This window comes from Toxotes jaculatrix, chromosome 8, assembly GCF_017976425.1.
Source record: "Toxotes jaculatrix isolate fToxJac2 chromosome 8, fToxJac2.pri, whole genome shotgun sequence".
Taxonomy (NCBI): Eukaryota; Metazoa; Chordata; class Actinopteri; family Toxotidae; genus Toxotes; species Toxotes jaculatrix.
The window spans coordinates 17,587,431-17,611,365 of NC_054401.1; the positions used below are offsets into that span (position 1 = coordinate 17,587,431).

Sequence of the window (23,935 nt, forward strand, 5' to 3'; positions counted from 1 at the left end):
CATTATGGACACACAGTCATAACATTAAACAGTTACCTATGCCTGCTGGCGCGTACACGTCGTATCGTATTTGCATGGATTCCGGCCTTCACGTTAACGCCCCCACGTGCCATAATACAGTGCCTGAAGCAAAATCCGAACGACAGAAAAAAAACATCCCATTTCAACCGACAGAAAAAATCTAACATACAATTTAACTCTTGTATTACTCACATTCCATCAAAAACATGCCACAATTTGAATACGCCAAACAACATAGCGAGACAACATAGCGAGAAATATGTAATTTTAGCTTTTCACAAAGGCATTTCACAAATCACCCTTTGCGGGGTCCTAGCTTGGGTCCTTGGTCAACGTGGGAGACGCGAAAATGTGAAGTTGTTTTGAACTTGGACATAAATCGTTTAACGGAGATATGGTCGTTAGTTTACAAAAGAAAAAGCAACGGTTGTGACGTTTACAGTGAAATTTGTCTTACCATGATGCCGGGGGACAGTAAGCCCAAAACAGTGGCAATCGCCGCGGACGCGACGGTTGGAAACTGTCAGAACTGTTCTGTTTTGCATCAGGTCAGACCATCTTTCTGTGATCTTTCTGTAACAGAAAAGACAATTAACAGTCGTGTTTTGGATGAGAAAGCGGAATATAAGCAGTCTTGGCCGGTTGTGACATGATTCATACGTTTTCTATTATATCAGCTAAAGTGAACGTGTCTGTAATTATGAATTTCCCTGTTTGTTTTTGTTTTCTTTTGCCTCCCCTCCCTCCCCATTACAGAGCCTTACCGAATATGTGTCGTCATTTCTGGCACTGAAACAGAAAATAACGGTTTCGGAGTGAGTATTAAAGAAAGTTAAATGACATGGTGACGCTTCTTTACACATAAAAACTATTTTATCTTATTGTACTTTACTGTTAGCTTGATACTTGGATGAACTCGTCTTTTAAAAATATTACTAGTCAGTATTCAGGCAGCAAAGCAATTTTGTTTGGCATTGAAATTTCTACGCATTTTAGCGTACGAATTATAAAGTTGATCTTTAACGTTTCTCAGCGTTTGTTTTTCCTAATCAAAACGTTAAAATCTCAGTTTAGTGATTCAACAGGAATGTGATTTTCAATTATTTACTAAATGCTGTCCCACATTGAAGACTGTTTTGAGATAATTGTAATCAAAAATGGTCCATACTATTGTAACTCCTTTTTTCACAGCTGGCTGGCAGTAGCGTTAGCTGTATAGACATTTGTTGTGGTTGTCTGTTGTCTGTCTTTTGTAGTATTATGCTTAAACACTGTTGCTGTTGCACATCTTCTTCTCACCATTAGATGGAGACTGCTGTAACCTATTTTTGAAAACCAACAATATGATTGCACACATACTGTATCTGTGAGGACAGAATTGCTTTATGAAGCCACACATAGACAGTTGTATGTTATTTAATATTGCATGCAAGTGGATTAACACATTCGTGTTGTTAACATGTTTTATGCAGTGACACTATCCGGCTTCAGCAACAGCTGGAAGAGCTGCAGATCAAATTGGTTTCTCTGGAGAAAAAGACTGCAGATTATGAATCTATGCAAGCAGAACTGGAAGAAAAGAAGGTATGCCCTTTATGTGTATAATCCCATTTAAAGGATATTCTTTCTAATAGAAAGATGGAAATGTATCTATCTCTGAATATTAGTGCTACAACACAAATTCTGTCTGTCTCTGAATACATTAACCCCTAGTTTTTTAAATTAATTTTCTGCTTTCATGCTCATATTGTGTATATTTTTTTATTTTTTTTATAGTGTGCTCTTACAGCTTATGGACAGATGTCCGAAGAGCTTGAAAAACTGAAGGAGGAAAACAGCAGGACAGTAGTAAAGTAAGAGATGGTGATGCCAGTCGTAATCATGATAGTGCTGATAATGGTAATATCTGCATGGGTTAAATGATAACTATTATGTGTTGTATCTGTAGGAGTACGAAGCTTGAAGACGAGCTAAAGAATGTGAAAGGTACTTTGCAGTGACATATTTTAATTCAGCAGAGAATTGCATAGTTTGTAAATAATTTGATTTGTATGTATTTTTTTATAAAATATATGTGAAAATACACATTTCATTTTGTGCTAAATTGTCTTTCAAACTCCTAGAACTGACCGAAACACAGTCACTTGAAAATGCACAACTGAAGAGGGAAAAGGCTGAAGTAGAAAATGATTTGCTGGAAACACAGGTAAGCATTAAAAAGTGGGCTCTTATTATGGGCTTGAGTCATATGAATTTGATGCAGTGTCTTCACTGACCCTGGATACCAGACTACGGGGGGGCTTTGTCAGAATGTAGCTCAGGAAACTTTCTCTTTGTAATGTTGTCTTTTCACCACTTCAGACATCTCTGAGGAAATCTCAGGCACAAGCAGATCAAGTTGAAAAACTGTTAGAGAAGAATGCAGAAACAACAAGCATGTAAGAACTCTTTTTCTACTTTTTATATTAAGTGTTAATACTCTTTAATGGACTTATATATTTAGGTTGTTGTTTAACTTGTTTTGAGAAAATATTTACAAACAAATTATGCTAAATGTTTTCATGTTTTTTTTTTTTTATCAACAGAAAGGAAAACCTTGAAAATCAAGTTAGACAGCTTGAAGGTTGGTATTAAAACTTGGATTTGACTCAGCATAAAGAATGATTTTGTGTTCAGAAGGATTTCTTGAATTGAGTGGCTATATGACAATGCTTGTTTGGTGGTTTGGCTTTACATGTTTATACCTATTTTTTTGTCCTTGTTTTAGACTCACTTTGCAAACAGAATCATCAAATATCCCAACTGACCAAAGAAAAGATCCTCCTAGAGAGAAATATTGATGATCTCCAGGTGCAGTAATGACCTTTATGCACAGCAAATTGGTGGAAATATTATTTTAATACAACAGAACTGACCTTTCTTTATATATATTAATTCATTTGCAGGCGAGACTGATGAAACTGGAGAGAGAAAGGAGTAAAGGTATAAAAAAAAACACAATACAATACAGAAACAATTTTACCTTTGTCATGTCTTGTGTCTTCAGAAATTTAGCTTTTCAGTATAGAGGAAAATAACTAAGAATTTTCCAATTTATTCAACTTTTAATGCTCAAAACCTTTTTAACTGGGTTTCACAGGCTCTAAAGGAAAAAACGTCTTACCATATAACATAGTTCATTTGCTCTAAAAAATGTTTATTGCCCGATAACAGCAGCATCTTAAATTAAAATTTTAAATATAGATATGGTCCAAAAATAATCAATATCTGATTTATTTCTCAACAGAGTATAGGAGCGTATCAACTCAAGCAAATTCACCCAAGGAGCCTAAAGTTGACAAAGGTATGCAGCTGGCTTGACTTATTATTTATTACATTAGGTTGACGAGTTAATCACATGCTGTAACTTTGAAAGCAGATTGAAGTAATGTTACTCTTGCATTGTGCGGATGTTTGTTTTCCAGAGAAAATCCGGGCGCTGCTAGAGGATTTATGGGCATGTGTGGAGCCTCAGCAGCAGCACTCAGCAAACCTGTTGCACTTAACCGGTGACGCCTCATTAAGTGAGTCAGCTCAGCTGCAAATTTTTTAATAACAGCAGTGACTTCAGGTTTTTTTTTTTTTTTTTATCTTTCTTTTGCCACTGTACCCAAAAAATGTATGGAATCCTCTCTTTTTTTGTTGTGATTTCAGAGTCCTGCTCCTGTTCCAAGCAAGTTGTACCTCCCTCTCCTCCGAACAGACTGCACTCTCATCTGAGAAACACGTCCCAGTCTCCTCCTCAAGACATCAGTACATCTCACAGTTGCCACTTAAAAGCCACTTATACACAGTTAAAACCTTCTCCTCAGAAAGCTGTCAAACATCAAGCATCTCCTCCGTGCTCAAGTGGAAAGAAGCAAAGAGTCACTCCCAAAAAGAGGAAGCCATTGTCAAAGGAACACAAAACTGAGGAGCCATCGCCCAACATGGGCAGCTCTGAAGTATCTATTGAGGAGATAATGGAAATGTTTAAACCGATGCATCCCTTCATATCACCACTACCAGACTCGGTGAGAGTTTGATTATAATAAAATGTTTTAATAAAGGTTTTTTTGTTGTTGTTGTTTTCAGTCGCTGACTAAAATGCGGTTTTCCTTGTTAATATTCATAATTCAAAGCCAGCACAGGTTGCTGTGTTTCTATGCAGTATGTGTACGTTGCAATAATTCTTATAGTAATAAAGAATGAACAACTAATTTAAAGAAAAATCAAAGAAGAAATAATGTAAATTCACTTTCCAAAATGTGTGTTTCAACTGTTAGTTGAAGTCACTGTTTTTGGTTCCTTAAAAGATTTAAAAACTTTACTGACAGCACAGAATGACAAGTGCTTTAGTATGTATAACTAAATATGTAAACATTTTTTTTCCTTTTGTAGTAATTTTAGTAAGGCACAGGTCTGGTTAGCCTTGAGTTGTTAAAAATTACATCCTTCTTTTCTTGTCTTTTTCAGGACACAGAGTTGGAAACTATGGAGACGGTTGAAGGAGAAAAGGAAAACCACCCCAAACCCTTTGATGACTCTGTTCCTCTTCAGCAAGAAGAGGCATCCTTATTTATCACATCAGCGTCAAGCCACTGTCCAAACCTTTCTGCATTACCAGCAGAGGAGATTGTAGACTTGCCAGTTGTCACAGCACATGAAGTGGAACACATTTCTGATGAAAATGACACCAAAGGCTTTGGACAAAAGGAGTTCAGCGGCATAACGGAAACAAAGGACGAAAGCAGTACAGGTGGTGAAGAAATGAATCTTAAAAAAGACACACAGACAGAGCAGGAGACAGAATCTGTGCAAATATTAGCAGCATTATCTTCTTCCACATCAGACAATGCAGTTTTGGTTGAGGTTGTGTCCTTAACTAGTGAAAGACAAGAAGCATCCTGCAGTGAAAATCCCAGTAGCGGTATTGCCAGCAGCATCTCTGAAACAGAAAATGTTTTTGGAAAGGCAAAGGAAGATCAGTCAGAGTCTGTTACAAAGATGGACGTTGACGGGAGCCCAAGTGATTTTACCGATGCCAAAACAGTGACTACCTGTGGTGGAGAGTCACCTAGAGGAAGTGACAACACTGTAGTCTCTGAAACAGCAGGAGATGCGCAGCTAGTTACTTCCTCAACACTCACTGACTGTGTGAAAGACACAGAGGTTTCAAATACAGAAAATGGCTCAGAAGCCAAAGAAAGCCACCAGAATTCTTGTTGTTTGAGAGAGGAAAGTCAAGATGTCACTGTCGTAAATCTGCAGGAGATTCAATTTTCTCTTGGCAAGGACACAGGCATGCCAGAAGATAAACTTTGTGCGTCAAGCAGCAGTAACGGCTGCAGCAGTGCCTCAAATAAAAATGTTGAAGAAAATGATGGATCCATAAACAACAATAAACAAGAACAAAGAACTGAGAGAGCTGATAAAACACATTCTTCTCCAGAGTCACACAGCAGTATAAGACCTCAGTCACCTCAAATGTTTTCACTGTTAAGGATGGAAGATTCAGACAAAGGCCACACTGGCCAGGAATCTGGTCAAGCAAACGTTGAAACGCCTTCACAAAAGAAAGTTGACGTAGAGACATTGGAAAGTGCAACGGTGGATGATCATGGACCTTCTCGTTCTGACTCCCAAGAGACAAAGACTGCTAACTGTGAATCTCTGACAGAAAATACACATTCTCTGTACAGACAGTTGACTTCTTCATGTCTGTTTCCAAACCCAGGAAACATTGAGCACATTTCAACAAACAAAAAAACTCTGCAGCCTGGGCCTAATTTAGAGGAAGAAGCTGTAACTGAAGAGCCTGTTGTCAAAGACTTACCTCAGGGCAGAGTCGATGCAAGTAGTACTACCTCATTATTACAAACTGCTGCTGCCACAAATGGGCAAAATATATGTTTGGAGCCATGTGAAAGAGTGCTTGAAAAACATAGCCCACATATTACCCAAGAAGCAGAGGAAACTAGCCCAGAACCAGCTTCAGTTTCAGCTCAACCACCAGAGTGCATAGGCCAGGTACGCTCTGAAATGGGCCCTCCACTTCCTCCTTTACTGACCCCCCTGTGCACACCTCCAAAAGCAGGCAAGTCAATCAATCCAAGGCAGGCTATTGGGAAACTCTCTTTTCCCTCACCCATGGATAGATTGGCTTCTCCTACCACTCCTGTCCTGACCCCCCACATGACACCTAACAGTCAGCATCTGAGTTCTTCATCCCAAAACAGTCCAGTCCCTCCAAACGGAGTCCCCTCTTCACCACTTCAGTTTGGCTCTGCCACTCCGAAACATGCTGTGCCGGTCCCAGGTCGCCTGCCCTTAACAGCCATGAATTCCTCCCCGTCGTCCTCCTCCAGTCCTTCTCAGGAAAACTCCATGAGGATTCTTGACACCATGTATCCAGAGCTCTCTGCCCGTGCCCGAACTCTGAGCATTCTCAGGGGGAATGTTGGTCTCAGCATTTGTTCTGCAGAGAGTGGGACATTATCTACAACAACTGACAGTCAGATGTCTGGCTTTAAAAGCATCAACTCCATCTCAACAGCCTTCACCAAAACTGAGATGAGAGGAGAAAAGAGACAGGCCGTCAGTTTGCCTCAGCTTAAAAACAGCAAATGTCGCAGGCTTGATAGCTCCTCTCCTACCATCAGTCGCAGTCCGGTGCCTTTGTGCTCGTCAAACATTGGAGAGGAGACCACCTCACCCCAGACTCCGAGGCTTGAACAGCTCAAAAACGAAACAGCCTCTCAATCCATGGACAGTGGAGAAGCTGCAGAGCAGGATCTTGTAGTTAACGCCTTAAAGAAAATCGAAAACCAGTGCTTTGATCTGTTGCCTGTGATACAGAGCCACCTGCACAGTGGGAAACTTCCCAAAAAGCCCGTCTTGAGAGATGAGGAGAAGGAGGTCATCTCTGAAATTTCCCAGGACGGCTCGGTTAGTGTGCTGGATTATCGTGCTCATGTAATTTGCTTTGTTTTAACAAACAAAATGTGATTTGAGCTTATTCACATTTCTTTTTCTCTTTTCAGCTCAAGGCAGACGATATGTTTTTGGCCATCCTGAACAAGCTGAAAGCTGAGAAAAAGGACCTCAGCAGCAACTACATGCAGGCCCTCTGCCGAGTCTACACAGGCATCTGCAGGCAGAAGAGATACTGGGAGAAGGCTCATATCCTGGCGTACAGCATTCTCACAGAAGGTTAGCAATTTATTTCATGCTGTTTAAATGCAAATGAACTAAATTACCCCTGACCACTCTTAATGCTGTCACCTTACATCTTGTTAGGCACCACTTGTGCTTAATTGCATTAATGTTTTATCTGTTTTTGTTTATTTGTCTTCCTCACTGCAGATTTCCCAGATTCTGCTAAGCTGATTTTGTTTATGGTGACAACATGGCCCAGTGTTCTCTCACACAGTAGCTCCCTGTGCCAGGCCATACATGCTGTTATGAGACAGAAAGCACAAGAAGAGCCCCTCAGATGCCTCTCAGCATTCCTCGGTTGGGAAAAGGTAGTTTAGAGACCAGGTTCTACATTTGTGACGTTTTTTTTTTGTTTTTTTTTTAAACATTTTGTTAATGTCTTTGGAATTTTAAGACACTTTTAAGGGTGTGTTTGCTTTGAGCACTGGTTTATTTATAACCTCTGCAACCTTATTGTGGAGTTAGTTAATTTTCTTTATCACATCATCTCTTCTTGCCCATCTCTCCTGTCTGTGTCCTCTCAAATAAAGTAGAGTGGACCCTCAAAGACCTAATCTCCCTGTTTGTCTGCAGAGTCCTCCCTGCGACATCGACCAGCTGATCTCCAGAGTACTGTCTGAGCTTCGGTCAGGGTCAAATCTGTCTTTCACAAAACACAGTCGGTACGGGTACGACCTGGGGGCTGAGGCTTGGGAACATGTCTTCACACTGCACCTCCTCTGTACACACAAGAAGTGGAAGTGGACCTATGAAAATGTATTGGGGTATGTTATTTTTTTTCCTGACGGGAGCCTACAGTGCTAAATGATGTAATTTAAGCCAAAGTTGTCTTTCACAGAAGATAAAACAATAATGTGAAACTTGGTTATAGAAATTAGCACCTGTGTTAATCTGTTCATTTTGCTTTGGCAGCAAGGAGCTGTGGCCATTAATGAACACATGGGTGGCACAACCCAGAGATCAACAAGCACCTGTTTCTGATGTAACTGTTGCCACTGTGCTCCGACTCATAGGTCAGTGGTTTTGTTTATTTACTTTGGATATTAACCATGAACTGACGTTATTTGTAATTTAATAATCACCAGAGGACAGGGGAGAACTTTATTGTCTTTTTGTTCTAAATAGGACGCCTCGGTCAACTGGGAATCAAAGAGAGGTGTGTTTCCTCTGTGGGAACTGTGGCCAGTGTCATCAACACATTTGTTAGGCATGGACAGGCTGAAGGTATGAAAAAAGAGACACCAGTTCAGTTTGGCTGTAACTAGCACACATCCTCTATCGTGTGCTGAGATTTTTTAAAACATACCGTAATTCGGATATTTATCTTTTCCACATGTCCTCATACAAATAAGCAGATTCCAGTATTTCTATCTCACTCTGTCATGTTAAAGTATTCTTGCTTGTCAGTATTTTATTTCTCAGAATTGTGCCAAATGAACTTAAAAAAAAATACACACACACACACACAGTATATTGCTCTTAATGTATCCTGATGTGAAACAGAAAGGGCCACCCAGCAGGTGAATTTTCATTAAGCAGTGTTGTCATATCTTCTCTCTCCAGGTGTACCATGGGAGGTCCACTTAGCAGCTGTCTACTGCATCTACGAACTGTCGCCATGCAACCCCAAACAAGTCCTGGGCGCCCTTGCGGCATGGAGAGGGGAAATGTCTCGGAGCGTCCCTCCAGCTGTCACTAGCTGTATTAACCAGTTAGCCTCTATCTGCAGACAGGTCAAGAGCTGAGGGAGACACATGCGCTGTACAAATCCACATGGACATGCATGTGGATTTGTAAAGACAGGAAGAATGCAGATCCCTAGATAGAGACGTTTACCTCATGTACCTCAGTAAGTCTTGAAGTCACAGTCTCAGACTTCTTAAACATTTGTTTATTTATATGCACTTCTACTCTAAAATGAACCTGTTAGGTAAATCTATCAGTTCTCCAATTTTGTTGCAAATTTAAATTTTTAACATAAGAGATGCATAAAATTTGGTTGCCAAAACTGTTTTAGCTGTCCACATCCTGTTGTAAATGTACTGGTATAATTGCTGCCTGTCTGCTATACTCAGGTAATGCTCTAAAATATTGTAAAACATGTACATGTTTATTCTGATTTAACTTTGGTGCTGCTGTAATTGTTTCTTCATTCAAAAGTTTGTAAATATGAGGAGTTAAAGTTTGTATGAATGAAAAATAAGGTTGCCACAGTAAATGGTTTGTACAGTTTAAAGTTAAAGAGGTTATTTAAATTTTTTCAAATTAAAATTTTCACATATTGAACCAAACCAGCTGTTTTGCTGCAGTCTCTCTTCACCTGCCTCTCCTTAAATTGCCCTCTGGCATGTTATACACTGACCTAATTTGCATCTATCAGCCTCGTGAGAAATGGGCATTAAAACCTGCCGGAAAACAGACTGCTGTTCATAGCTTTGACTGTTCGGTAGACATTATGTCTCACAGGTATTCACCACAACATCTAGAATCATTTAGAAAAGAGAGAGAGATTAAGTAAGCCGCTAACGATCCAACCAAATTACTACTACTGTCTCATTTCTGTAAAGGGGTCAAGCAAATGAGAACCACTATTTGTGGGGCTGGCCTTCAAAATAAAAGGCTAAACTACGTTTGAAATATTAAATTTTAAGCACTAACATGCACTGGAAAAAAATATGCAAGATGCGGAAAGATGAAAAATGTTAATTTTTGTGATTACTTTATGTACAATTTTACAAATACACAGTTCTTGGGCATTTTGTGTTTGGTTTGTTGTGACGATCTTAAATGAAAGTGTCTCACTTCCGGTTTTTCCGCCCAGTGTATGGTTCACTTGACGCATCTCTCGGTCCTGAGGGGTGTGTTCAAAGATTTAAATCCCTCAGACATGCGTAGATGCCAATCCGTGCTGCTGGGTGCGCCATATTGGCTGACTTACATGGGGAGTGGAGTTGGACAAGCTGCTTGAAAAACCAAACCAGTTGCCGGACATGAAGCACTTCGAGGATAACAAGTAAATCGGCGCGGTAGGATTTATTTGTTGCCTTAGGTGCGAAGTGTTAAATTTGCCAAATTGCTCGCCATTTTCCCGTGGAGAGGTTCTCGGGTAAACTCGAGTCCAATGGATCCCAGGACCGCTTGGATTCAGCCGGAGCAGAAGGGACCTGCCAATTCCCTGTGGATGCGCATTTGGGAAACCTCTCAGGGATTCGCAGCAAACTCCGGCATCGATAACCACTTTCATTACCAACGCAACTTCGCAGCGCAAAATTCAAACTCCGCGGACTCAAACGGCGAGTATTGCAAAAATGTAGCACCGCCGTCGGGGGTTGTGTTTGGGAAACTGCCGAAGCAAGACGGCGGCGGCGGAGACAGGGGAAGTGTCCGGAGGAAGGGTTCGTTGTCGCCGTCCTCCTCCTCTCTGGACTCGGAGGCCGAGAGCTCCTCGCCCTCCGGCTCCTCTCTGCAGATCGACAATTTGAACGTTGCAGAGGAGGCCAGCCGGTTTTTACACTACGGCGAGCACGAGCTGAACGAGAACAATCTCCGACAGCTCTACCCCCCTCCGCCTTTTCACACCGTTCAGCAACACTGTCGCAGCATGCAACAATCTAACGGCCACACCCCCACGGGGATGAAAAATCAGCATGGGAACAAGCACCACTATCATTCACATTCATCCGGCCGCAGGAGGCAGCTGAACAGGGCCAACACTTTCCACGGCTGCAATGGACACTATGTGGAGTCTCCCTGTAGTCTGTGGAAAACCAGACGGTACAGCCTGGGAATTAATGGGTAAGGAGATATGGAAAGATTTTTCTTTTTTTTTTTTTTTCAACAGTCATGAAAGGGTTCTCAAAGTGAGGTCTGGGGGCCTCATGGGGTTCTTGAAAGAATCCCTACAGCACCAGGTCACCCATCTAACTACTACTGCATGGCCTTATTTAATGTGCATATCCAGTTTAAGTATTTTACAGAAATGTTATGCATTTGATGCATAAATCTATTTTTTTCCCATATAATTTGTGTATTATCTGCAGTGTACAGTCTTCAGTAGGCCTTATCAGTCCATGATCCCAGATGTCCTGTTGCCCTTGTTTCTTTACAGTCTGCATGAAGAGATAGTGGACTTTTTCAACTTCATGTCACCACGACCAGAGGAGGAGGCCATGAGAAGAGATGTTGTGAACAGAATAGAAAGTGTCATCATGGATTTGTGGCCTACAGCACGGGTGAGTGTCGGTAGGACTGTCATGTGCCAGTGCCGCGACTTGGAGAGGTAATTCAAGCTGTGGTTACTGTGTATGGGTGTAAGACTCTGATCTGTATTACGATATTTTTTTTAATAACCACAAGTCTTGTGTCTTGAGCCCATGACATGGTGTTCACTTTTTTTTCTGATGTGCTGCTTATCATCCTGCACCAAGTACTGAACTCAAACCCAAAGTTGGACAAGGCTGAGATTAATGTTTGCATTGTCAGACAAAGCTGTCATGGTCCTTAACTTAAGAATTTTTTAAAAATACTGGCTCTCTGAGAATTAGTAAACCAGATGGTTCAGATATATATATATTTATTTTGGGCAGATAAAACATTGCAAATATGATACTTGTGCAATTTTGTGAAGCTAATTTTATCATAACTGAATCAGTTTGAATATGTTTCTGCTCATTCTGTGTCAGAGAGGTGATGATTAAACTCTTGTCCCTTTTGAGGTGGAGGTAAGTGATGGTGATAGGATGGACTGCTTTATGTTGAGATGGTTAAAGTGTCTGATGTGCTGTTTACTTGCATTTACATACAAGAGGAAGATGGAATATTATCATGTAAGTGAATTACCTTCTCTGTGACACACTATCTAAACCATGGGCTGAATATCAACTGTGTGTTGCAGGGCTATTGCATTGGATTGTTTTCAATTGTACAGGTGTACCTGATAAACTGGTGCCTTCAGCATGCTGTTCTTCTTCCTCTTTCAACACACTGAGTCGCTGCTGTCAAAAAAATATAGTGTATGAATCCATTTCAAACAGTGCATGCAGAGGCACCAGCTTTGGGGGAGGGGGGACAGATGCAGTTGAGATTTTTTACTGATTACCTCGGGGTTTGGCTTGTTGGTTTTAATACATTGTTTTATGTCTTGTATCAACTGGGTTTTTTTTTTTGTTTTTTTTGTTTTTTTTAAATCGCTTTGTAAATGACCTTGCAAAGTCGTTATGTACTGTGTAAATCAATGTTGTCTTATATAGCCAGCAGCCAGTGTGTCTGGATGTTTACTGCACTTTACATAACGTTTGGCCACACTGTAGGCAGCCAACAGCCTAGTTTACTCTACATGTCCAGACAAAGTTGGCCATATATATTCATTATTCATGTCACTAAGTAAGTGAATTATTTTCCAATTTATATTGCCAACAGAATGTTAGTGTACTTTAGAACAACTAGCACTTTTATGGTTATTATTACTATAAGCATTTTGAACTAATTCTGGCCCAAAGTCCCACTGGACCATACTAAGTTTGTTTTTGGGTTTATTTTCTCCCTTTTCTCTAAAGACTGCTCTGTGTCCCCCTTCCAAGCTGTGGCAATACAAATGTTTAATTTTTGTAATGGGCTCTGGTCCCTGACTAGAAAATAAGTCTATTCAACAGGAAAGTGGACATACACAGTCAGTTATAATTTCTAATACCAAGAAATAACATGGCCATGTTCTATAGAGATCAGTGTGTCATAGTTTGACCTGATGTCTGGCTTTTTGTTGTATTTCATAGTATTTTTCAGTCTTTAAAGTTAATGCAGTCCAAACTAAAGTTGCCCTCAGCAAAATCAATTTTCTATGACATGAAAGTGACGTGGTTTGTAGTGGTTTGTATTTTAAGGACAATTTATGAAGTTGGTAAGGCTGAGTTAGCCAAGCAAGACCTACTAAAGCTATTAACATGCCTCTAAAAAGGAAGTTCGTCCTGTTTTAGACATACAACGATCACAGGTGAGGTCTTTTTGACATTTATGAATAAAAATCAATTTAATTATGTAATTAAAGTTTATCTGTACAGTTCATAGGATTAGTTAGCACAAGAGCTTCCATGTGAAAGATGTGAAAAACCCCCATGTGAAAGGAAAAGCAAATGCGTCCGATGTTTGTTTGGACACCTTTTCTTGACCTGTTGTATTTAGCCAACACTCACACCAGGCAGTGCACTTGCAATGACATTAAATCAAGAATGATCTTGTTTTATTTAAAGAATAAATACATGTGTAGGGAGTAAAACAAATCCAGAGATAGTGAAGCTAAAAAAGTGCTTTAAACCCATGAAGTGTCCAAACCACATACACAAAGGTCAAAAACTTTACACACACAAGCTGTTAAACTGATAATGGTTACAGTGTTGTGTCACAACTTAAACCAGGCTTGTGCTGATATGTCTTCTACTGTGCAGGTGGAGATATTTGGCAGCTTCAGCACAGGACTTTATCTTCCAACAAGGTAACATTTGTTTTTGTACTTGTCTTGCACAGTCTGACTTTACAATGGCTTCTTTTGAAATGTCTCATCAACATGCTAGTTTTGAGGAAGTGGGAGCACTAAATCTTCAAGGTCATGTCCGTTTTTGTCAGAGTTTCAGTAAAATACAGTGTCCTGTGTCACTGCTCTGCAGCTGGAGCAGCTTCATGTGGAAATCATTTCAATCTAGCCGTAATTTCATCAATTTATTTTTAGAGTGGGGGAAGTAAAGCAGCTGTTTAGTGCAATGATTGTTTCAACATCACACCACTGTATTCACTTAATACCGACTCATTCGTTGGGGCTAAACTTCATGATCAACAATTATGAATTGGGGCCACATCATGGACTAATTTCCCTTCTTTCTGTATCAATTCATCAATGTTCTTTGTATAATTGCACAATCTTTTCAGAGGGAATTATGCATTGAGAGGCGGTCGAGAACCTTGTTTTCAGTTAAAGAGACAGAGAAATGTTGCTTCACTGCAGTTATAGTTACCATTTCTTCTCTTTTATCTTGTTGTTGTTCTGTCAAATTGTCACATTGTGCTTGCAAAATCTTTCCACCCACATCTTTGGCTCAGTGGCACTGGCTCTGAGTATACAAAACAGAACTGTGCACCGTTCCAAAAGCCTGAATTAGTTTGGATAAAAAGCATAAAACTAGGCCCCCAGTGTTGTGTTTTTGGTGACCTGCACATCACTATGCACTGTGTGTAGACAGGATACTTGGGGAGATAAACTTTTTTTTTTTTTTTTTTTTTTGGAGTTCAAAGTACTTTGTGTTTTTGTTCTTAGTGACATTGACCTGGTGGTGTTTGGAAAGTGGGACCATCCTCCACTGCAGGAATTGGAACAAGCCCTGAAGAAACACAACGTGTCTGGCCCGTATCCCATCAAGGTCCTCGACAAAGCTACAGTAAGAGTGCCTTCTTATTTTTCGCCCAAACTGTTAACGCTGACTCAAGTTCTAAACAATGGCTTAACAAAAACATTGTCACTCTTTTCAACACAAATTTTGAAATGATGGTTGACTCTCTGACTTGTCCCTAAGGTCCCAATCATCAAGCTTACTGACTATGAAACAAAGGTGAAAGTGGACATCAGCTTCAATGTAGAAACTGCCGTGAAAGCAGCACAGTTTATCAAAAGCTACCTTAAGGTAAGCCCTTTAATGACATTTTCAACACAAACACTGCCTTTTCTTTTGTTTTGTTTCTTACATTTGTCTTTGTGTTTTGTAGAAGTACACTGTCCTGCCGCCCCTGATCTTCGTCTTGAAGCAGTTCCTACTGCAGAGGGACCTGAATGAAGTCTTCACTGGAGGCATCAGCTCTTATAGCCTCATACTAATGGCCATCAGCTTCTTGCAGGTACATATACACATGCATGCTCTTATCGCAGTAACCACAGTTAGCTTGGTAGTGTGCAAATACATTAAATTATTTAAATACTTTTCTGTCAATTCAAAACACTGCAGGTTTTATAATTGCAACAGCAAATAAACAGAGAAGCTCTTTGCTATCTCAGAATTGTTTCATTTACACAGAGGTGCCAGTGAGTTCAATGGCACAATTTTAAAAGTGTTTCCGTATAATTTTGGTTTACTGTTTTATGTATTCATGAGGATATAATGCAATACAAATACATAATATGAAATACATAGAAATACAAAATATTACGTAATATGAGTTTAATGCATTTCCTGCTGTGCTGTCCTCCAGTCTCATACTGGCTGGATTTTGGATACAAAGGTGATTACGAAGTGTAGGTAATAAATCCTCCTCATCCTGCTGAACACAGTTACACCCTCGGATCGACACGCGACGCACCAACATCAACCTGGGCATCCTGCTGATCGAGTTCTTTGAGCTGTACGGCCGCGATTTCAACTACATAAAAACTGGCATCCAGGTGAAGAATGGAGGGGACTACCTGTCCAAGGAGGAAATGCTCAAAGCCATGGGGAATGGAAACAGGCCCTCCATGCTCTGCATAGAAGATCCAATACAGCCAGGTCAGACTGGAATTTCAAACCATGAGTAAATGAAGATTGATATTGTCAATTCACCTGTCTATATATTGGAGAGGGGAATGACAAATGGTGTTAAAATGGGAAAAGAGCTGTTCAAAACCAGCTGCCAAAAGACTGAACACCTGATTTTCCCTTCCACCTGATTAAAACCTGCTGAGAACAGGGTCAAGCACCTGGGCTGTTCTGCCAAGATGTGGAGTAATTCATTACAGTTTTATATCTACATCATAGCATAGAATCAGAGTGGTATGCATTTTGCGCTCTTCACAGGAAACGACGTGGGCAGGAGTTCATACGGTGTCCTGCAGGTTAAGCAGGTGTTTGACTTTGCCTACATGGTGCTGAGTCATGGAGTGTCTCCTCTTGCACGTGCTTACCCCAACAAAGAGTATGACAGGTTGGATTCTTCATTGAACCTTTTCTTTATTTACTTTTGTTGTGTTTTTCTCAGCATTTATCCTGATATCATTATGGACAATACTTCTCTTCTCTGTTGCAGTACTTTAGGGCGCATTATCAAGGTTAGCCCAGAGGTGTTGGCCTACAGGGACTGGACAATCAAGAAGTGGGGAGCCAAGCAGTATCCCAAGCTGGAGAACCACGGTACCTTTGTGGCAACTTTGGGATTGCATCTATTTTCTGTTACATTTAAACTGGAATTGTAGTTTGTGATGGATCCAGAAAAGTAATAAAATTATTTTTCCATCTTTAGGGTCAGATATGCTCTACTGACACACTGTTAAATCAATTCAAAGTTTTTTCAACAGTAGTTTTCTGTTCAGTCCTACATGTAGAGACCTGTGAGCAGGACCTTGCCAGGCTGACACTGGTTTCTGTGGAGGATCAGAGAGACAGTTCCTCCCCTCTCAGTGCTGACTCCCCCTCACCTTCCCCAGTCTTCCTTCCCAGCCCTCAGCACCATTCTTCATCATCCTCAGCATGCTCTCTCTCGTCGTCCTCCGGAAGTGACATCGTAAGGCCAAAGGATTTTTTTTTGACCATTCATATATTTACTAAATCACTAAATCTTTGGTTCACCACCAGTGTGGTAACACAGTGTCGAAACGCTGCCTTTGTTTTAATGTATTTATAAAGATCATCCGTATAATGTAATTAGAGCAACCACGATACTCTCAGCCATAACTTGCCTGTAGTTCGTATGCTTACGTTTTTTTTCCCCTGTCCGTTTAACTTTGTTAATCTGTGTATGTCTTTTTCCAGGAGTCTGATTCTCCCCCGAGCACTAATGCTGCTATCCAACTCCACCCCCTCACCCTGGCCTCAGTCCATCCATTAATCCACATGGCTACTAACCTGAGGGCCACAAATCCAGCAGGCTTTATCCACGCCACGCCCCAGGTTGGTCCATTTTGTTTTTTGTTTTGTTTTGTTTTTTTACTTCACAGATGAGTGAGAAACATGACCATGAATAATACTGCCTTGGAATTTCAACCCAAATAATGTAGATGATGTGTATGTTTAATGTGGGTATGTAGGGAAACAAAAAAATAATTTAAAGATGTTTGTTTTCCTCTTTGTATTTCAATAATCCTAAAAAACGTACTCATGGCAAAATTCATAGTAAATGTTATGCTTATTCTCTTTTTTTTTTTTTTTCTTGCTAGGTCCAAATGTCCCTCTCAGAAAACCTCACCATTTCCCTCTCTGATTGCCAGTTCTACCATGAGAATCCACCCTCAATAAGTGTTGTGCACCGTCACCCTGCACAGGTCTCCCAGCACACTAACTCCACTAGCCCTCTTCCCAGCCCCCTCCACCGGCCACACCACCCTCAGGTAGGAGGGCAGCAGAGCCACAGTTACACCATGAGATCCAATTCCTATGGCTCCATTGAGCCGCACAAATTTACCTTCAAGCACAACCAAGGCGGCAGCCTCCGAGGTCAAAACCACTCTCAAGGTAACTTCAGCCCGCAGCGGCGGTTTATTCCCCAGGGTCATAACACGGCACCGGGTTTCAGGAACCAGCAGCAGTACAACCGTAACACCTGGCGACGCAGAAAGAGGGACAACCTTCCTGCTCTCAACCAGAGCAGATGAAAGGCTGCAGGTGCAGGAATTTGACATCACTCATATTAGTATTTGAAGGCCTCACTCCCATCATGAGTCTTTGAGTTGAGAAGCTGTGAATGATTCATGATACTTTTTTTTTTCTGTTGGAGGCTCTCTAAAATTCAACCTACATCACACTAGGATTCCTAAGACAATGCAAGTTGTCTCCCATGGTGTCGAATGATCGATCTGTGCTAGCACTAAGTGATGCCACAGAGCCCTTGCAGGTGAAGGAAGACTGTAAAATAATCATCTGCGTTCATTTTGTTACATTGGTCTGATGGTAGTCAGAGCCCTCCCTCTAAATTTGATGTACACCAGCACAGACTTTTTGAATTAAATGAGGACTTACTGATCCCAGATTGAGTCTTCTCACCAGTGTCACTTCCCAGCAGCTAAAATTTGCAGCTGGTTGGCTGAAGAGTTTGGTCAAGTACTGAGTTTCCATGCAACTTGAACATCGTTAAACATCATGTGGCATGGTACTGAACTGGCGTGTCAAACCTGGTCTCGCTCTCTGTCTCTCTCTCAAAGTTTTGGGCCTTTTTGATGAGGGTTGTGGTCTCATTTGGTCTTCTGAATGCGACTCCCTGTTAGCACGCTCTTGATTCAGAGCTCTTACAGCTTTGACTATCATCTGTGAATTGTACTCTGGACTGAAGCAAAGCACTACCTTTCTACCTATGCAGCGCAACGCTGACTTGATGTTTTTGGTGTGACGGCACAAAACGGACCTTGTCTCAAGTGCTTAAACTGTGATGACTTGTTTGAATGTACTGTTTCTTTTTTTTGTGTGTTTGTTGGTCATTATCCTTTGTTATCTTGTTTTTGTCACTGAGGGATTTTTTTTTTTTGTTCACATTGGCACTATGATGTTTTTGTACTGTAAACATTGCCACCTTATTTTAAGTTTGTTGCATTTATATGCAATAATAACTTGCTTTTATTTAATTTATTTCACATTTTAGTTTTTATTTTAGGGGTTCTCCCCACTATAAGTTTGCTCTTTCTTTTGATTCTAGACTTCATTGATCTGTGCAATAGATGGATTTAAGGGCCTGGAAGGAATGTGTTTGTGTGTGTGAACAGCTTTCCAGCAGAAGGGGGAGCTATGGTATAACGACATGAGAAATGTGCCAAAAATCCCATGATGCCAGCATTTTACTCGTGTTTAATTTACCACCGCATTATGATCACTTGGAACTTTTGCCAACTTCCTGTCCGAATGTTTTTCCACCTCTAGTTGTCATTTTAAATATATCACTCTTCTCAGTGGGGGTGTGGGCGTATTTCCTCTCGATAGGCCGTAGAGTGTACTGGGGAAATGCACCGTTAGCAGTGTTTACTCGTGTCATTTCAAAAATTAGGTTTCAGAAATAGTTGGTGCTACTTATTACCAGCAAAGTGCTTGTTTTCTGCCTTATATCTCCTTTGATTCTGTTAAAGCAACAGGTTAACTGCCTTCGTAAAATGACCAAATTTGCCCTTTTTCCTGTATGTAGCCGAAGCTCTCTGTCTTTGTTTTTATAAGCACTGTCAGGATTGCTTGGCTCTTTTTACAGCTTCTAGGTGTATGCTCCAGGAGCAGACTCCTACTGCAGTCAGTGGTTGTCAGCATTAGCATCATGTCACTTTTTTTTTTTTTTTCTTTTAATTCAAAGGTGATTGTTACAAACCAGTTGTGTAAGAGGTCCTTACATTTCAGAGGTTTTCCTCTCCATATTTAAAGTCAGTATTTCTAAAACAAGGTTCCAAAGCAACATAATTTACACACCAATCCATAAGAGGACTAGAGCTTGGGATGTCCCAGATTCACCATTACAGGAGTTTTGGTAGAGCCATTAACAAAACCAAACTCCCGGTGAAGTCTGATTATTGTGACACCCTGGGTACCAAACCGATGGACTCAACATGATACTGCTAACATTGTCCCCTTGTTTTCAGTGCGGCTTTTCAGCAAGCTGTCTAAAGGGTAATCGACAGGTTTTTACATCTCTTTTGCCACAAACCAAATCCCCAGCTCATATCTGTGTAATTAAGGATTGGTTGTAATGTGTAAATGACTGACATATAGATGTATACCTTGTTTTTTTTATGTAAGTTTTTCTATTTTTTTAATAAACATTTTAAAACTCCAGTTCAGTGTGTAGAAGTATGTTTGTGATGTGTTATGTTTGCTCTTGCACTGGTCAACATTTTTGGTCACTGACTGTGGTTTTCAGTTGGTCTTTTATTATCTGGTTTACACCTGACTCCCCAGTAATGAGGAGCACAGTCACATGTTGTAGTTCCTCATGCTTTCTGATGGGGGCACTGCTGCATCATTTCTTATCTGTATCTGATCCATTACCTTTCAGATTGTCAGCAGGGTGCAGGGAAGCAGAACATGACAGAGGAGAAGACTTCAAGAAAATCACTCCTCTGAAGGTTCAGTCACTGGAGGGTTAGTAGCTGGAACTGTTGTCATTTTATACCAATTAAAACCAAGGGAAAAGAGTGTCCTCACTGAGACCCCTTTTACCCCTTCTTGACTCAGAACTAGCTGACTAAGGCACTAAGAAATTAGATCCTGCTTCCATGCCATCATCCACTTTCGGCTCAGTTTTCATTGATGATTAAATAGTAGTGATACTTTGGCACAGGCACGCAGACGAACAGGGAGGCATTGATCCTGAATTGAAGATTTGCAGACACAAATGCTCATGTCACATAAGGACACACACATACACAAACACACACAATCTTCAACCTGGAGACCTAGTCTTGAGTGTTCAAGATGAGAAATACAGTTGCCTCTGCCATGACACGCAGCAGCTGTCTGTACAATCTTTAATGTTGTAACATGATGTGTAATATTTACAGGAATGTGCAACTTTACTGGATGCAGCACACAAGGAAGAAGCAGCCTCCAGCTAACATCCTCCTGCTGAGATCTGCAGTTAGTAAAGAGGACACTTCTCTGTACTAAACACTCACATGAGGACACAAAACCACGAGAAGATGCTGCTGTTTTCAAATTGTGTTGTAGTATATCTCCTCCTAAACAAGTCTCTGTTGTTGACTCTTCTGTCTGACCTACAAGCAAATATTGTGACTTTTTCCATGTAAATAAATGTGTACTGGCATACTGAAATAAGAAATATAAGAAAATAAGTTCTTTAAAAGAGCTTACTTCCAAATCCCACTTGTAGAAAGATTAAAATTCTCCAATAAAAAAAAAAAGGTCAGTAATTATACCTTCAGGCTGTTTGTGACTGTCAGTGTCTTGACAGTAGAAAATCAGCATCTCTGCCAATTGAAGTCCCACGAACAGGCCCACCACAGTGTGATGTGAATCAGTACGTGGATGTAATTAGTGTTTGCAAACAACATTGTTCAAGTGACAGTCAGTGAATGCTGGGACAAAGGAGATGTCAGTTAAGTCTGAAGTGTAATGACTCCATGGAGGCATTCAGACTGACAGACACTTGTAAATAAATGTCATTTCTCTGTGTCCTCAGTTTCTGCCTTTAGGCCATGACAGGACTCATTTTTTTTTCCTTAAATAATTTAATATTTTATTAGTCTTTTTCAAATGATCAAAACATGGTGATGATCAACAAATAGGGGACAGTTAATGTCCGTCTCATTTATGAGAACATGATTGTCACAATTCCTTTAATAGTATTCACTAGTACAGACATTGCATGCAAATTAAAAATGTAATTGACTTTTTGATTCACAGTACAGAACTTTATAAAGTAGTGCAAAGCATGATCTGTGAGGTCATAAATCCATTAAACTTACTGCAGTGAAATGAGATTAACTAGCAGCATCATGTCTCAGTACGACAGACGACTAAGAAGAGCTGTCCAATGAACAACAGCAGCAGTTGTAATTTTTTGCTAATGACGCAAGCCTTCCTGTCGCATATAACCTGGTGGTGAAATCAAACATACAGTGAAGAACTATTTGAACAAATTATGAACACAACATTGTGGATGATTCCAAGTCAAGCCTAATATAAAGAGGGCACACAAGGTCTGTTCAAGTGGACATCTCATTCTATCAGATGAAACGTAAGCAAATGATGTTCTTCTGTATTTAGAGATTAGGGCTAACAGTAAATTGAAAGCTTAAATGAATATTTTTCAGCTGTCATCAGCTGCTCATCAGCTGTCCTCCTGATGTCCTTTCTTTTCTGGATCTCTTTAGAAGCATTTTTTTCTCAGTGCATCATATGTTTCTATAATTAATATGTGTAGTAGGTGCAGGTATGCATTTGTAACATCTGGTGTGAGTCCCTTGCATTTCAGAGTGCCTCTGTATACACAAAAAACACTCACGATTCACATCTTGCCAACACTTACCAAAAGTCCCTAGTGGCTGACAAAGTAAATAAACAACATGTTGTTCAGTTTGTGAAGTTGAGAACTTGTGAATGAACTTTGAAATGCATTGATTTTTTAATTCATGTAGCAAAATATGTTTTCCCAAAGTGGGGTTCTTTAAAAGTTAACACTAAAATGTACTGAGACCATGTTTTCAGGCAAAATAACTGATGATAAGTTTATTTTTGGTGTATTCAGTATACCTCAGTTTGAGGTTGTACACATTTACAACTCTAATCAACCATCAACATCTTTTCTTTGTAGCTTGCACTCTGCCTAAGATTAGCATTGGACTGGTTTTGTTGTCATAAATTAGAGATAAATGGGTTGGTTTTCTATTCAGTTTTACACAGCAGAGCAAAAGAGAATAAAACTCTATTCACTCCTATTTCAACACTATCTTTTGTGAAAGGAAAGAGTCATATTGCTTTTCTCATGACCTTTTGAAATTAGGAGGGACAATTTTAAGGGCACCAAAGATGTGAAAACCTATGTGTATTAAGCCTACAATATCCCATAGCTACAATCCTGCTGTCTCTTTCACTCCTATCTCAGTGCTCAGCTCTCAACAGTCTGGGAATTAAAAGTGTTACTTGGATAGAGTCAACAGCAAAAAGACCTTGAGGACCAGCTTTGTTGTATCCCCTGTATGTATGTATACATGTATGTGTATGTGTAAGTCCTGCATGAGACACGGAAAGTCAGTGACATCAGTATGACTACAGTGTGATCACCACAAAGCTGGCAGCCTCTGCTGCCTTCTACACTGCACATCCACAGAGTATCACCTAACCAAACCTAAACCAACTGTCTGCTGGGATTAGACAGTCTCTCTCACTCATCCCTTGTGTCCCCCTCCCTGGTGTGCCTGGTTTGTCCCTGTTTGTTCTCTCCACCTGTTCATGTGTTTTTGTGTGTGTTCTGGCCTGAGCATGGTCACCTATATCAGGGGTGTCCAAACTGTTCCACAAAGGGCCATTGTGGCTGCAGGGTTTTGTTCCAACCAATGAAGAGCACACCGTTTGACCAATCAACTGTCTGAAGACTGAGATCAGTTGATTAAATGAGTCAAGTCTGGTGTGCTGCTGCTTGGTTGGAACAAAAACCTGCAGCCACACCAGCCCTTTGTGGAACAGTTTGGACACCTCTGACCTATATTCTCTTCTTAACGACTCACCTACACACCTGACAGTCATCAACCCACCTCCAAACTGCTGCACTTAAGGACCAGGTCTTCATTCCATTCTCCTCCAATTCCTCAGTTCACCCACAGTGAATGCAATGTTCCACTGACTTTCTTTAGAAAACTTCTCAGTGTTGTACTTACTTGTCTCTTGCCTGTACTGCAGGTTGATCTGCACCAGCCACCAAGATCCACAATGCTCAGTGCCTCACCTGTTTCCCATTTACCTGGAGGATATTCACAGAGCTCTCAGACAGCTACGCTCTCCTGCAGATTGCAAGGCCTCTATACTCAGCCTGTTTCCCAGAAATCCATCTGCTCTGCAACTGCCAGTCCTGCTCCAACTAAGAGACTAAATTCATACATATCCTGGTCAAAATAAAAGACAGTACTTTACTCCTGGTCAACAAGTGTTGAGCTCTGCACTTTGGGTCCTTTAAAACTGACTAAACAAAACACTGTAATTTGAATAGTTTTTGTAATGGCCATTTATAACTGTTTCAAATGACCATT

The 23,935-nt window shown here is 40.5% G+C and overlaps 2 protein-coding genes across 2 annotated transcripts; both read left to right on the plus strand.

The window, feature by feature from the left end:
- The first annotated feature begins 360 nt into the window (after positions 1–360).
- Positions 361–9,527, plus strand: ice1 (KIAA0947-like (H. sapiens)). The gene is made up of 20 exons (XM_041045388.1): positions 361–569; positions 778–836; positions 1,494–1,605; positions 1,798–1,874; positions 1,970–2,007; positions 2,145–2,227; positions 2,383–2,459; positions 2,607–2,644; positions 2,789–2,871; positions 2,967–3,003; positions 3,308–3,364; positions 3,486–3,584; positions 3,715–4,073; positions 4,516–6,987; positions 7,083–7,251; positions 7,405–7,565; positions 7,831–8,021; positions 8,170–8,270; positions 8,383–8,481; positions 8,821–9,527. The coding sequence occupies exons 1-20, from the start codon at positions 480–482 to the stop codon at positions 9,000–9,002; spliced, it is 4,584 nt and encodes a 1,527-aa protein (XP_040901322.1). The 5' UTR covers positions 361–479; the 3' UTR covers positions 9,003–9,527.
- Positions 9,528–10,187: 660 nt separating this feature from the next.
- LOC121186547 (terminal nucleotidyltransferase 4A-like) lies at positions 10,188–20,000 on the plus strand. Its single transcript, XM_041045314.1, has 12 exons — positions 10,188–11,052; positions 11,366–11,489; positions 13,698–13,744; positions 14,561–14,681; positions 14,817–14,924; positions 15,007–15,135; positions 15,566–15,779; positions 16,068–16,194; positions 16,297–16,400; positions 16,580–16,770; positions 17,019–17,156; positions 17,423–20,000. Exons 1-12 carry the CDS (start codon positions 10,379–10,381, stop codon positions 17,855–17,857), a joined length of 2,412 nt encoding a protein of 803 aa, XP_040901248.1. The 5' UTR covers positions 10,188–10,378; the 3' UTR covers positions 17,858–20,000.
- The last annotated feature ends 3,935 nt before the right edge of the window (positions 20,001–23,935 follow it).